The sequence below is a fragment of the Varroa destructor genome, unplaced genomic scaffold (genome assembly GCF_002443255.2).
Source record: "Varroa destructor unplaced genomic scaffold, Vdes_3.0 BEIS01000005.1, whole genome shotgun sequence".
NCBI classification, from domain to species: Eukaryota; Metazoa; Arthropoda; class Arachnida; order Mesostigmata; family Varroidae; genus Varroa; species Varroa destructor.
This window is the reverse complement of record NW_019211458.1, coordinates 2,661,197-2,676,439: the sequence shown is the minus strand read 5'-3', so window position 1 is coordinate 2,676,439 and position 15,243 is coordinate 2,661,197. Positions and strand designations below refer to the sequence as shown.

The window sequence follows — 15,243 nt, the reverse complement described above, 5'->3', positions numbered from 1 at the left end:
TGGTATTCAGTAATTTGCCTCTTTCTTTTTAATACCCGCATACCTAATCGCCCTACGGTGAACTGTCAATTTCGGAGAAATTACAAATGTTCATAATTTTAGTGGAAAAAACTGGCTTTCGTCTACCTTCTAAAATCAAACCCTTACTTCTACCGCTCCGAGTTTGTGACTTAATTATAGTTTAAACGACCTCTCATCAACACAAAGGTGGAAAAAAGGAGATTAGTTCGAAAGCTAGAAAGTATTATTAGCAATTAATAACTCACAATACATAACAAAAAATAACAACATAGGTACAACTTCCTTGATATTTACAAACTTTTGCTGACGATCGAGACGGTTTCACATAAGTCGCGTGCTCAAACCTAATTAGTTATTAAAACATAAAAATTGCAAGTTCAGGTTTGGTCATGGTATAAGGGGCCAAGCCCAAGCAAGTACATGATATGCAGTATACAACTACTTATATAGGTGTCAAACTATAAGTTTGAATTTTTGTAAAAGCTTACCGTTTATGGATTGTACACAATTCTTTTCTGTTTTATTCAACTACAGCTGGATGCGGCCTCGATGGTTGCGTATAAAGGAGGCTGTAAATGACCTTTCAAATTAAGAAGATTTCTACACATTTTGATTTATAGAACAATGCTATCTCTCTGGCTATGTTTGCCAGTAATGCTGAGATGATTATTTTAGATAATTCAAAAACCAGAAATTTCTGACCCGGCGAGCTTCTAGAAAATCCAGTCACTAGGTGTTTACCGAATGTCGCTTTGAAATCGACGAATGCATGATAAATGAACTGTTTGGTGTTCCATATGCCTACTTCAAATTATGTCTTAGCAAGCAGGATTTTGCAAGCAGTCATTGTTGACTTTTCTATGCGGAAGCTATCTTGTTCTTCCGAGGTCGTGCCTCGAGTTTCTTAAAAGGAAGAGAGATGCGTAATGCGTACGATTGAGAGTACTTTGTAGCAGCAAGTCCTTTTTGCAACCTTCTTCGACGATTCCAGTTCTTACAGATTGCTTTTAAATTAAAGGATAACGGTAAGGGGTACCTTCTGCCAGTCGTATAATATCCTCCCGTCATATAGACAAGCATGTAAAACGAGGTAAGCATGAAATTAACGTTACTATCTCCCTGAGGTGTTTGAGTCTGATCTGCTCTGAACCAGCAGCACTGCTGGGTTTGAGCCACTGAAGCACCGCTGTCTGTCGATAGTGATGTCGGCGACTATTGCAGCATTCGTTTGGCTTGGCCGCTTGTCCCACGTCGCATTGCACCATAGTAGCTCTCTCGGCACTGTGTTCCTGGAAACTTATATCAGCCGAAAACAGACAATAAGGACATCTGACCTTATAGGACAGGGAAAAGATCCAGGTCATTGTAACAATCTATAGGGATGTTGCTCCGTCTCGAGAAAAAGAGCGGTTTTCTGTGCATCAAAGTATTTTTTTTCGTTTAGTCTGGCAGACCTGCTTGCACGATCTTTGTGATAAAATAAAAAGATGACGCATCTTTGAGTAGATGACGGCCAGTTAGCGGGCACTCATCTGGGTCTGGAAAGCTTTCTTACATATATCGTTAAACTATAAACTACTGGGTTTTAATACTCGGCTCCGTACTCGTTGACGTCGGATCAATGGTCCCGGAATCTTTCTGTGTTCAAAGATTTTGCCAAAGGTGTCCACTTTTGGACTGCTTGTGGCTCTTGGCAGGGAGACACGATAGCCGTGAACAGGTGACTTCTAAACAAGGCTCCAACGTATAAGAGATTCCTTGGTCTAAATTACGTTACTGAGGACACAGGCTGCTTAATCGCTAGCATACTGATTGCGGAGGACCTTATCGCATTAGTGAATTTTGGTTCCTATTTATCGGTTACAATCCACCACCCAAAAAGGTGTCAGGCAGTCATAGCAAAATCAATTGAGTGAGCCAATAATGAACCCTTTTCTAATCTCAAGTTGAAGCCCCGATTGCTACGATTGCTGGCAACCCGTTGAATGGAGCATTGAAACTTTCATACCGGCACAGTTGATGATTCTGCAGGTTCTGGTCAGACGTTACTTGCTATTACATTAAGCCGTTAGTTTCCTGGAACAACAAAGTCATCTTCCTCACACATCGCCCAGGGACGCCTCCGTTAGGCCTTTTCCATTTTGATCGCTGATGATTGTACTGTGCAGCGTTGATTGCAGAGCGGCGAGGAAGTGATCGAGCAGAGCCTTTTTTAGCAGTGCTTCTTACTCCTTTTTATCCTCATGTTGTCGCGATCTCTTGGCCTGCGTTGTCCGCCCAGCTTCGCCTGGAGTTGCCGGGTTTCCAATGCCTGTATTTGGTGCTTGGTGAGATGCTCCCGAGTCGGGAGGTCAATGCAGAGAGACTACTTGCTGGTCTTTTCACTGCCAAAGATTAGCGTTCTTCTTGGTGACACCGTCGCTCTCAGCTCCGTATTTGTGGACTCGGGGGTACAGGTTTGGTTCCTACGAAATGACAGCCGTGACAATAGGTAGTCTCGGTAGAAGTATTTCTTACTTTAGAACCGCTGGCTAAGAATAGATGTCTTTCTGCACCAGGCCAATCATGTACGCAGATCATGATCATCTTTGAAATTTCTTTCCAGATACCTTTCGAATAGCGCCTCATTCGGATCTATGTTGCTCCAGTCAGGGAGCGAATTCCCTTATCTTTAACAGAAACTGGGCTTTTTTTAAATCCAGTTATTATATTCTTTAAATAGGATTACTGCCTCAAGCTTATTTCCGATTATCTATATTCGATCTCCGTGTTATTGTTCTTCATGTTTTGTGTCCAGTACTTAAACTGTTAGGCACTGCTTCAAGCGGTTTATTCCTAGCAAAAAACAAAGTAAGCTTACTTAGAATTCGAAGCTAGATTACCACGTGACCCTAACTTTAACAAGCAAACTCGTTACCACAGTACCATTGCGAGGCACGTAGTTGTTAGTGCGCATAATATTAACAATCAGAAATGGGCCGACGGCGTCCCGACTGGACCGTTCTGAGGCTGTGTGCTTTCGTCGGTTAGCATTTCTCGGCGACACCACCAACGTGGCAGATTCTAGCGCGAGCTGATTAGGTTGTTTCTTAGGGCCGCCACTCGCATTCTAGTAAATTTTCATGATCTGACACTGGCAACTAATGTATTCTAACGAAGTTCACTGCTTTCTAGACCACTACTAAATTCCGTATTTGTCTATGTGCATATATATATGTAATAATGGTTATACATTGATGAGGAAAGATCTGCTGTTTCTAGAAGTAAAAATGATAAACCGAAAGGGTTCTATGAGTTTTCTAGACTAAACTTGGAGACATCTGGCTAATAGAGCATAGACAGACATAAAAAAGATATAGATCTCTTAGTTGCAAAAATCCAACAAAGGCTCTGCTTCGTCCATTGTCATGTTCCTCTAATACAGTTTATTTATTGAGCAGTCCTAATCAAAGAGCTTCAAAAATGAAAACGAATTTGAAGAATTCTTCAAGTGATATCTTCTTTAAAGTGAAACACTCGACCTTTTGTTAAATACACTTGTTAGATGGATTCTTGTGTACCTCGCAAGTGTTTTAAATAACCCTTTTGTATAGAGCTTAATGATCGGTCTGATCCGAATATTGATCGGGGGCATAGCTGTCGCAAACAACATCGCGAAAGTGTTTGGGGAGTGTGTCATTGCCTAAGCTTTAGCTTGCGTGAAAATGCCTGCCCTATACTGCAGACACCCAGTTCGGGTTCTATTAATCTCCATCCACTGAACTAGTTCCCAGTAACATAACAGTATTCATTTGTCGTAAAGCTTATTATAGTGCCGCCTTCTCTAGAATTTCCCTCAATGTTCCCAACATCTTCTATGACTAGGCTACCTTCGTTGCAAATGACTCTTATCCTATGCAGTAGGTTCAAGCTTTTGTCTTTTCTGATGAACTTATGGTTTAAGCAAACATTTGTTGAGGTTCTATGTTAATATTAACGAGGGTCCTTGTTGTTCCATTTTATATATTAACGTTATTTTATTTTCTGCCAACGGCACATGAGTTCCCTCATGTGTCAGCTATTAAGGAATTTCGGTTTAACTGATCGTAAATGTGTTTTTGTACCATTTCGTAAGTTGCATTGTATAAGAGTTGTGACGGATATTATGACTGACCATTGGAAGATCATATGCCACATTACCGAATAAGTAGCACAATAATACAATTTAGTACAACATATCAATACTGGGTTAATCTAGGTTTTCTATTTTTCCTAGCTATATGGCTTTGAAGTCACACACATCGGGTAATGCGAGTCGCGTCTGTAATTTCGCTCGGGTAATGAGTAATTTAGCTGAGATTCACTAAATTAATTAAAATTACAGTGTGGTGCAATCTCATTCACCTCGCGCAAAATCACGTGTAACAAAAATGGCAATTAGCTGCTCGTTTCGTCTGTGGTTCTGATGTTTTGAGTTAGCTAAGATACTTAGGGAAGACGCTGAATGGAAACGTCATCATGTGCGTCTGTATCTTATAACAAATGAAGGCATACATCTTGTAAAAATTTTGGATCCATCATGTATACGATCTTTTGTCATTTGTGGACATGTGTTTCTTCGTGAGCCTTTAGCGCAAAGTCAGACCTTTCTAACTTAGAATATGCGCCTGTAGATCATCAACATAATCATTAAGGCCACTATGGCGACGGGGAGGGGGAGACTAGCTAGGTAAATGATGGTGATGGGCTAGGTAAATGGAATGAACCAAAAAGCGCATTAAACTCAACGCGATACTTTACTCCAATGATAAATAAATGAGTACGGGACGAAGTCTGCGGGTAAAAGCTAGAGCCCAGAAGCTTACTGACATTTTTTCGATAAAGTCAGTTCGGTAATTTTCTAAAAAACGAATTCGGAAGATAAGTCTGAAATATCTGCACAGACTTTTTTTTTTATAAAATCAGTTGAGAATTTTTATAAAAATGTGCAAATAAAAGAGAAAATGATAGATTTATAGCAAATATAAGTACGTATTTGTACCCTACAGATCATTCACTCTAGCGGAATGCAAGGTAACTGCTCTCCAATAGGCTTAATTCGACAATCAACGCTTCTATACCAGCTCGAAAACTCCTTTCCTATTACTGTTCCTATAGTAGATATAGGAAGACTCTCAGCTCCGCAAAATATTGCGAAATCTTTTTAAAGTTCGTTCATTACGGTTCTTAGAAGGCTTAGGCACTTGTTGCTGAACTTCAAATTTCATTTCAAACTTCATGATCTGAAACGCGTTCACTCTATCAAACGGTCAACATGAAATAAATGAGCATAAGTTCGAATACATAAATCTAACACTGATACGAAAAAGCAATCGGACGTGCCTATGTTGATCGCAAATGATTGAGGATCTCATCAGTTAATTTTTCTCATAATTTCGATTGTTATCTATAAGGAACTTAAATCCCTACAAATTAGCATTCCTAGATGCTTAAGTTCAGTCCTTTCACCGAAAGCAATAGTAACACCCAATTTTTTAACGGTCTTTTAGGCTCGTTTATCTAATGTGCGCCACCTAGCCATTCGTATATTTGAATGTGAGCTTAATAGATAAGCTTACAGTGAGAGAGAAAATATGATAAAGAAATCAAAATATCTTGTATCAAAATATCAAAACTGATCTCATATGAGCATGTTTACTGAATAAAGTATATTGGATGAAAACATTTTAGCTAATAATAACAGAATAAATAAATAAATGCAAATAAACAAATACGAATAAAGTAAGTTAAATGGAAGAAAAGATCGAGAGAGCACAGAATTGAAAGTTCTACAGAGAAAACTAAATAAGAGACGGAAAGTGGCGCGACGTTTCAAATTTCTACAATAAATGAAGTGAAGCTTCAAAATCTTTAGTTTAAGATGAGGTCAATTTGGTATACTTTGACACTAAATTTATGACATTGACGATACCCAGTTAGGATAATGAGTCCTAAAACAACATTGTTTTATTATTAAACGATTTTAGATGTCGTTTTAATGGCGTTAAGTTTGATCGCGATGTAATAATTAAATATCTGAACTTCTAAGGCAAATCTTCAAGCAGGCAAATTGACCGATACTTTAAATCAAGCTTTAAGGCACCCTATCTCCCAGTGTCTCTAGAAAAAAAGAACATTTCATATCAGCCCTATTAATACAGATATAATATAATGTGTAAATCTTAATACATTGTTCTCTTATGTTTGTTATTTAAAAAAGTACACCCTTCTTTTCCGTTACCGTAATAAGTCTCTCGGCGAAATATTTCACTATTCCTAGAAGCCTGTTGATTTATAAAATTGCTAACTGTATAATATTTTTAGAAAAATATCGTATCTATCGATTGCGTCTTTGTCTTATCTTATAAATAGTATTATAGCATTCGTTAAAAATAAACTTTCGTAAAGATCCGGCGGAACTTGCTTCGTAGATGAAAGCGTGAAATATCAAGGTAAACTCATACTTGTTGCTGTAGTAAAAATGCAGAAACCTTTTTCTTAAAATTCCTCACTAAAGCTATGAAATAAATATGTATTTCGTAAATTATCGTTTCCAGCGTTCTTAAGGCGAACCATTTAAAGCACTTTTAAGGTTCCTGAGTGGACTAGATGTAGGCTGTATTTATCTTCTTCGAGGTTAGATTGTAGTCTAATAAACGCGTCATTATCTCGTGATCATCGCTTAAGTTAAAAAGAATAGCGTTAACACCACAGATATTCCAGTACAAAATCCCCATGCTAGACAGCGTTCAGATGTCACGAGATTGAAGTGGCTGTGTGCATTGATCGTTCATTATCACGGACGCATGTTTTTATTGTAAACGGCGACAGCTAGGACCCGTTTTGAATTTCGCGCGCTTTTGGGTATTTCCACGTTTGACTTGTGACGTCATAGGACAAAACTAAATTTTTGAGGTAAACACTATTACATCTGACTTGTACTATGCAAAAAATTAATCTACTTTAAATTTAGTTAGAATTTCGCTCAATGCTCAAAGGTTATACACTTGTAATCGAATGTTTATTTTGGACGTGCAGTAAATACTCTTTCCTTAGTGACAATCATCGAGACATTGGAGCACTTGTGCTATCTCGATTGCAACGACGACACAAAAAAGTAGTGCGAATGACCTCGAGGAGCAATGGAACTTTATGAAGGGGAGCAATATGATTCAAATTATCAATGTAAGTTCCTTTGCTTAAGGTATGGTTATTTTTGCGATAAGTGAAGTTTATTTGAATCAAATTCCGCGCCGTTTAGCTCTTACAGTATTGGCACCAGTAATCGTCTTCATGATTATCGTCGTAGGCTGGTGCTGTTAGTGTGTTCCCAGTGACGGCTGCAGCGGTGGCGGCGGCAACAACAACAACGGTGACTCGACGTTGCCATGCTGACCGAAGTAGGCAGGCAAGCGACCACTGTTACCGTTGTTGTCGTTGTCGCCGCAGCTACTTCTGCTGCTCACTTCGCGAGGGCAAGAGAGGAAGGGCATAGCTGTGTAGTTAGTGGTATGTGTGTTGGCCACTTCTGGCCTCGCTGCCATAGGCCCTTTTCTGAGAACTGACGATTGACTACTACGTGCGTCTACTAATAGGCAAGCCATTAGCACTGTTAAATTTCCTTTGGCGCTGCTGCTGCGTCGGTATATTTTTGTCGTTTCTTTGTTTATTTGATGGTTTTTTGTTTTGTGTTGTGTTATAAGTTAACAGCAGTGCAATGACGAGGTAACTGGGCATTTATTGCGACTGCTGCCCAACACAAATCACCTGCTCATTACTCAGAGGAATTGACAGACAGCTGGTGAGTGCCCGTCCTAACAGCCGACAGTTCAAATGTTTATCCCCTTCTTAGATGAAATATGAGGATTCTGAGCAGTTTCGTTTTCTGAAAACTGAAGCGAAGAGTGCCGGCTGAGCGGTGATTAATTACCGCAACTCAATCCTCAGGGTTCATTTAACTATATGTGAAGAATAAGCGTGATAGTAGACCACTTATTGCATTACTAGCACCTTCCTTTCAACTAAATTAAAAAAAAAACTGCTGAAATTGCGGAATGTGTTCGTGAATTATTGTGTTTCAAATGTTTTTCAGCGCGAACCTATGATACTGAGATGAGGAAGAAAATTTGTGATGTCAAAATACGTGTTAATAGCACGGTGCCCTGATGATTATTATAGTCAATAACGAAGGATCTTATCCGTTTAGTAAGCAACAAGTGCTCGATCAAACCGAATGCAGCAACTGATTTAGCTGCATAATTCAAAAACACGCATTTCGAAATGAAAATAGATTGACAACAAATTGAAGACCAGGAAATGGGTAGGGCCATTTATTATGGTCTACAAAAAAACATTTGAGTACGTTAAATGTTGCTTTAGATTCATACCGCGGAACAGATTTGCGACCTATTACGTACGTATTGTTTATCAATGAAGCTTTTCTATGCACGCTGTTGTATTTCTATCTTTCTAAACTCTGATCAGCGCGTAAGGTTTATAGTTGGTCCATAATTAATCCTACTCTGTAGTCGATTCGATAATAAGCGCGATCTATGTGGTCCGAGTTTTCTAGTTCTGTCAGCAGGTCTTGTCAGTATTATTATCTTTACTCAATAATGTGGCAACCTTAACTAAAATAGAACTTTATTTACGTGACTATTTGAGAAATTGAATTAATCAGTATTGTTTGTGGATGAAGCTATCACTAAATTTTGATTGAACTCGCCCTTTAAATTTAGGAGTGTATTGCCTTAACCTTCTTTTGTGGCTCAGTATGACTGCTCCCAGTAATGTTTCACTAACTAAATAAGAGCTGTAAATTCAGATTCATTGTCGTCGATGGTAAACCCTTTTTGATTGCTCACACGTTTTCACGGAAAAAAAAGACTTACCTTAACAGCCAAGGTTCAGTTAGCGGCGTATAACACAGGACCGTGCATCAGAAATATGTCCCATTTCTATCTAACATCAAGCGTGCTGTGGGCCATCGATAGCGTAGGATGACTCATAAGAGCTTCTCGCGGTTCCGAATTCAGAACGCGCGTCGGATAAGCCTGCTTCCATCTATGCTCTGGGATTTCCCCAACGCAGACCACGTGCTCATATTTATATACAACTAAACTACAATTTAGTTAACCAAAAACAACAAGCAAAGGTCCTCAGTCTGTTATTCGACAATTACAGAAAAGACCCTTCAACAGACGTCATTAAAAAGAATCTTTAGCTATGATCTTTGGCGGACTAAAGCGCAACACTTACATATGTACAATAATCTTCTATAAGTTTTACTTACAACCCACGTTGTTTTTCATTTATAATCGTCTACGCGTTGATTAATTCAATTTCTTTTGAAGGAGCTGGCATGAAAAATTTGGTTTTCTTAAACATTCCTCTATGTTAATACTCTCGACAGCACGCCAAACTTCGATTTTAAAATGCCACCCATAATTTTTTTTGGTAGTTTTCATGTTAGCCTCGTTTTATTGACATTTTCTTAACAGTAATATAATTTCTTTTTGGTTTCATAAAAAAGGATGCGTAAAATAAGTTTTTTTCAAGTAAAAATTTTGGATCGTTACCAAATAGACATTGTTACCAAAAAATATGAAGGAATTTGAGGTGCCGAAGTTTTGTATCAGATACACAATAAATGCGCGGGGGGCCATAATGTTAACCTGGTTTTATTGGCACATGTGTTATAACAATATGATCTCGATGTAGAAAGTTCTAAGAGAAGAGGTGAGGATTAACTTAACTAGACCTAGTCACCCACTATAACTGGCACTGCGTTTTTTTGGCACACATCTACTTTTGACCAATACCGATGTTACAAGAACGATGCTAAAATATCAAACCTACCTATAAACATAATTACCTTTTGAAATGAGTACAAAACACATTTCGAAAAATTCAGTTTATTATAATTTATGAGTGAAACGAAAAAAAAAATCCTATTCAAAAAGCTTTTTGGCTGGATAATTCTATTTCGACTGAATAATTGTATTTTTCTCATGGTATCTCACAGTGGACAGTAAGGCTATTAAGAGAATATTGTTTCCTTTCTAATTAGGACTAGTACCTTGAGAAAAAAAATACATTCAGCCAGATTAGAGCGATCGCAGTTCTCTTCTAAACTCGGTCTGTGTCCAAGTTAAAGAAGTAATTCATTTATGCCTGTTATGTGTAAACTGTTATTAGAAATCTAAAGTTAACTGTAGAAAAATGCAGTTGCTTCACCGTTATTATCATTATTAGGTATTATTATGCACACTAAGCGAGTAGCCTACCTGTATCATAAGACGCATGTGTGCATCATTATGAATGAATGAATGTTGAAAACGCATGCAGCTAGTCTGGAATTAAAGGACGAGAATGGACATCTCGTCACACAAGCTCCAAGCTTCTGAGGATGCACCGCAAGAAGTGGAACTACTTGATGATGTCGGTAAGAAGTTAATGGTGATTTTGTATAACTTTGTTCCGAAACAGACAGAATTTTCTTCACATCGTTTGGTCGGACACTTAATTGATTAACTCTAGGTAAAGCGCACCAACTTGTGACGGAAAACTTACTTGTTTACCAAAAATAAAGCGAACAATTTGTATCATCGTAAGATGTTTTAATGGTATCAATTGAGTTGTTTCAGTTGTGAGAGATGTTTCCTCTTCGGATTCTTTGGTAGAGCATCCGGTTAGGAATACTATACATTGTCACAACGTAGCTGGCAATTTGAATAGTAGGCTTATCTTCTAATTAGCACTAATTCAACCGAACATTCAAGCTTCAACGGAAGTCCGTTTTTTGATCCGAAAAGGAATGAATCTGTGCCGATTTTTAGATTTCTTCAAATGAATCGGCAGCTCATGTAATTTTATGCTGGCTGGTGATAATAAAAATATTTATAGCAGTTCTGACTGGGTATGCCGCAGCTCTCTGAAACCATTCTTGTGAGAGCTTATGGCACGTAGGTATTTAACTAGTTTGTGTTTTTATATGATAGCTTCAATTTTATTTCAGACTATCGAACGGTGTTAGATAGTATGACTGGAACCGACATAGTGAAAAATCATTGCTCACTACATACGTGTTGTGATCGTAATAGGCGAGTTTTATCAAGCATTTATAGTAGAACTCTAACCCAGTGTTTCGCTTCTAAGTCAGGTCTGTTCTGCATTTGATACTTTCACACGAAAGTAACTTGTAGACGCACATGACTGACCAGCCAATTTTACCCTAACTCCATTACCAGGGTGCTATATATTTGCCAATTTTAACTAGATTTCTGGATATTCGCTAATGTTTGATTTCTAAAACCAGTGCACGTACGCAATATGGTCACCGTTATTCCACAGTATTCCCACATACAAGTGAGTCAATCGCAGCGTACGCGTGTCAAAATTTATTCCAAGGAAAAAGACCTTCGTTTTGCATTTATACATGCTCTAAATGCAAACATAATTTCATTTAATTGATTCGATTTAAAACTTACTTGATTAAAACATTGGTACTGAAAGAGTTCTCAATACGGATGGGATTTAGATAACCTCAAAAAATAGGTTAGGATATCAGATAACCGGTTTTCAAAAAGCTATCGCTATATATTGGTTTTCACTCAGGGTCCGTAAAAGCTGTAACCCTGGGATGGTTTAAACTTCTATGTTCCTTTTGGTGATTATTTATCATGCGAGCCGAACTCCGTATGTGCCTATAGAAGTCGAACAGAAAAGATGATGAGACAAAAAGCATTGAAGTATATTATGTCGATAGCTGTGCTTCTGCTCCTGTAAATATAACACGTTTGGAAAAATGTTTGCTTGTTTATGTTGTTCCAAATTACAATGAAATACGGATATTATATTACTATTATTTTAGCTAGGTTCTAACAAATTTTAACTAAAAATGGTTGACTCTTCAACAGCTCGTTATTGATTTGCCAAATTACGATTATTTGTACTAACAAGTAAAAATAGTCTTACTTGAGAGCGATCGGCAGTACCCGCATTTTATACGCACTTAGGGCACTAAAGCAAGCTAAAACAGTACCAATCAATTTTTAATCGATTCTTCTATCACTTTAAAAAATCTAAAGGTTTGATATAACGGTTTTGTCACTGCAAACGTTCGTTATAGAGAAAACGAAAGGCTAATATGATTTCAGTCTGATACAAAATCGTTTGATATTGCAAACACTTGATTTAAACTTGAGCTACACCTCCACGTATCCGCGTAAGTCATTTTCTACGATAGAATTTAAAAATACGTTTCGGACTGCTTACGTATGAAGCGCGCGCATGAATATTGCGGCAGTGAAGCAGACAAGTTTCCTGCTGCTTTTTAATCATTTTTTGTTATCATAGACTTCCATCATTACTAAACATGGATAATATATGAACTAAGGCTTTAGGTTGATATTACATAAACAAGTAATGTTCACGAGTAATCCAGCTATGACTAATTCGTATAATTAGTTTATCTGCATTTACTCATAATCCTCGTTTCAAAGCGCGGCGCAAACGAAGAAAGAAGGCATTTTCTTTCTTCGCTAATTTGTAATGGAATTTGTTTTTTGTATGCCGAACATTAATATTCATTCATTCTATTGTTTTCTTATTTGTTGCACTGTACAGCAAAAAACCTCCTTCACTTTGAGTTTATTTGTAATCGCTTTCTTATACGTGAGGCCTGTGACACCAAACATACCGAGTGTTAAAGCTCGTTTTTTTGAAATTAATCATTGAATTTTATTTACGAAGACCATATTTTAATTCTGTTACAGCACTGTGGCCTTAACATTTTTTGCCCGCACCGAATCTATGTAAAATGAGTTATCCGATGATCTATATTAAAAATATTTTCGAATATCAAGCAGCCGCGTGCGATTTAGCTAGCACAAGCTGCAATGAGTTAGTAAGTGGAATTACTTCGAGTTGTCAGGAAAAGGACTTTTCCTGTTAGAACAACATTATGAATGGCCAGAACTAATAATAGCGCCCTTGATAATAATAATAATATGGTCAGTATGACATTTGTGTGCTTTGATATATCCAACCGGCTATTACAGATGAGGTCATCAGTGCTCAACAACAACAACTAGCGCCAGCTGCGGATTCGCTCCATGTACTTTTACAACAGCAACAGCCTGAACCGTTACAGTTGTTGCTGCAACCTGTACAGCCTTTTCAACCTGGTATCCTTGGATCAAACTCGGTTTCTATAAAACCTGCAATGGACGCTTACGAACCGTTCGTGAGAATCACTGTACAGCCGCAAAGTCGGGCGCTGCGATTTCGATACAAATGCGAAGGCAGATATCCCGGCGCTCTCACAGGAGTCGGAACTACTAACGATGTTAAAACATACCCTCAGATTCGGGTCAGTCTTTTGGTAGAATCGACCTATTTGTTCCAGTTGTGTTAGTTTTTCTCGACAAGCAGCGTTTAAAAAAACCTTGAGGTTAAAATATATAGGTATCATAGTGTGAAATTAGACTAGATGTCTACTTGCCTTGATCCTGGATAATTCGGGAAATATCAATTGGAGGAGAAAAAAATTAGTCAATTATTTTATTATTAATAGGGACATTACTTAACGTAGTTGCAAGTCGTTTTATATTTTTTGAATTACGATTTGGCTTAATCAAATATACTGAAAGGAACCTATATTGTGCAATTATAAAAAATGTATTTCTGGTTCTGGCCGTCTGTGAATTAGCAATGCTCTGCCGCTAATGATGAGTAAGTTACTATTGTCCGGCGATCAAACCTCGTCAAGGCTGTGAATATGATGGCCTGTCTACGCTGGTGGGTGGAACGCCTCCATGTCGTGCCCAATCTTAGGCGGTGACACGCCGTTGCTGTGCTTCGCGTAAGCGACACATGTACCGCGTGAGTTCTCCCGGCTTAACCTTGGCCGACTTTTATGACCTATGAGTATGTCAACGTGGAAAATGCAAAGGAATGAACTTAACGAAACGGAGAGCTCTCTGCGGGAGATTCATTTTTTCTGGGGTCAGCCTTTACTGGCGAAGCCAGGCTTTGGGGTGTTTTTGCCTCTTGAATATATAACGACTCGGCATTTTAGCCGAGCACAACATTCACGGATTCTTTGCTAACCACCAACGTACCAGGTACCGCGGTACGCGCCGCCCCCCAAAGAAGCTAGCATTGACTCCAGTGAACCAATACCCACCCTGGAAGGTGAAGAGGGCCTCTTCCACGGCTCGGACTATCACGCAGCAGGTTAAGAAAAAGTGAACAAAGCAAAAGTAGTAGTCTATATCCATGTTTATACCTTATAACAGAGGCGTTTTCCTAAGCTTGCGCAGCGGCTTCTTATAATCCAAACCTATCTTTGTGAAAGGACACTTTAGCGGCCTCCGAGGTATACGACCTTTGCATAGTGAACGAACACCTCCATGCCCAAAGGTGCTGATCGGTGCACTGAGGACAAAGAGTACATACCGGAAGCGCTCAAGTTCCTCAAACCTCGAGTCCACAATATGTCGTTAAAATATTAAGGCCATTTAATGCCGAAATTGAATCCATACTTGGTTCATCATCCGGCGTTGGAACTTCGCCGCACATTGGTTACCCTGAAGCGCGTCTTCTTGAATCGATGTATGGACTGGACGAGATCACAATCACGTGATTGTCTAATATCCGTCGTGCTTTCTTTGTGGTGGAAATCCGTTGCGCTGTAGCGACGCAGCTCGTATGCACGTACAGGAATGAGTGGTCTTTGATATGTATATGATAGACGAGGTGCGTTGTGGGTAGCTTCGCAAACATATACCCGAACTCCTTGCGTCACCAGCTGTTTGCGGGCAAACTGGTTCAGGCTATAGTCGATATGGAACTTGAGTGATCCGATTAATGGAGGAAGAAGCGTATTGGAGACTTCCGACCCGATGCGTGGTACGCACTCTTGAGCTCAGCCCAACCCCACCTCCCTTTTGGTACCGTCGATCGAAACTGGTGATGAAGACTTAGATGAGTTAGTAATCACCACGCTACACGAGGTCATGAATATGTTGAGATACACGCAAAACTCCATTTACCTGAATTATTAACCTCGGTAATTTGACGGTCGCAATTACATATTTCAACGATCCTAAAAGCATCAACTAAACTTTCTTGACCGTCACGGAGTAAGAACGGGGCATGGCATCTTTTTACTTCTCACAGCATAAAATTGACAGGAGCTGG

At 38.8% G+C, this 15,243-nt stretch overlaps 1 protein-coding gene across 9 annotated transcripts in view; it reads left to right on the top strand.

Annotated features, from left to right (window-relative positions):
- LOC111252088 (transcription factor p65-like) overlaps positions 1-15,243 on the top strand; it is a 52,395-nt gene that overhangs the window by 20,503 nt on the left and 16,649 nt on the right. The window contains exons 1-5 of one of the 9 annotated variants that reach the window (XM_086991655.1): positions 6,982-7,224; positions 7,743-7,840; positions 8,132-8,452; positions 10,387-10,483; positions 13,101-13,411. In XM_086991655.1, coding sequence (XP_086847781.1) covers positions 10,411-10,483; positions 13,101-13,411 — 384 coding nt within the window. In that variant the 5' untranslated portion in view covers positions 6,982-7,224; positions 7,743-7,840; positions 8,132-8,452; positions 10,387-10,410. Of the gene's footprint in view, positions 1-6,981; positions 7,225-7,370; positions 7,635-7,742; positions 7,841-8,131; positions 8,453-10,386; positions 10,484-13,100; positions 13,412-15,243 lie in introns of those variants that run through there. The other 8 variants (XM_086991656.1, XM_086991654.1, XM_022809490.2 and 5 more) reach the window with 8 other exon arrangements.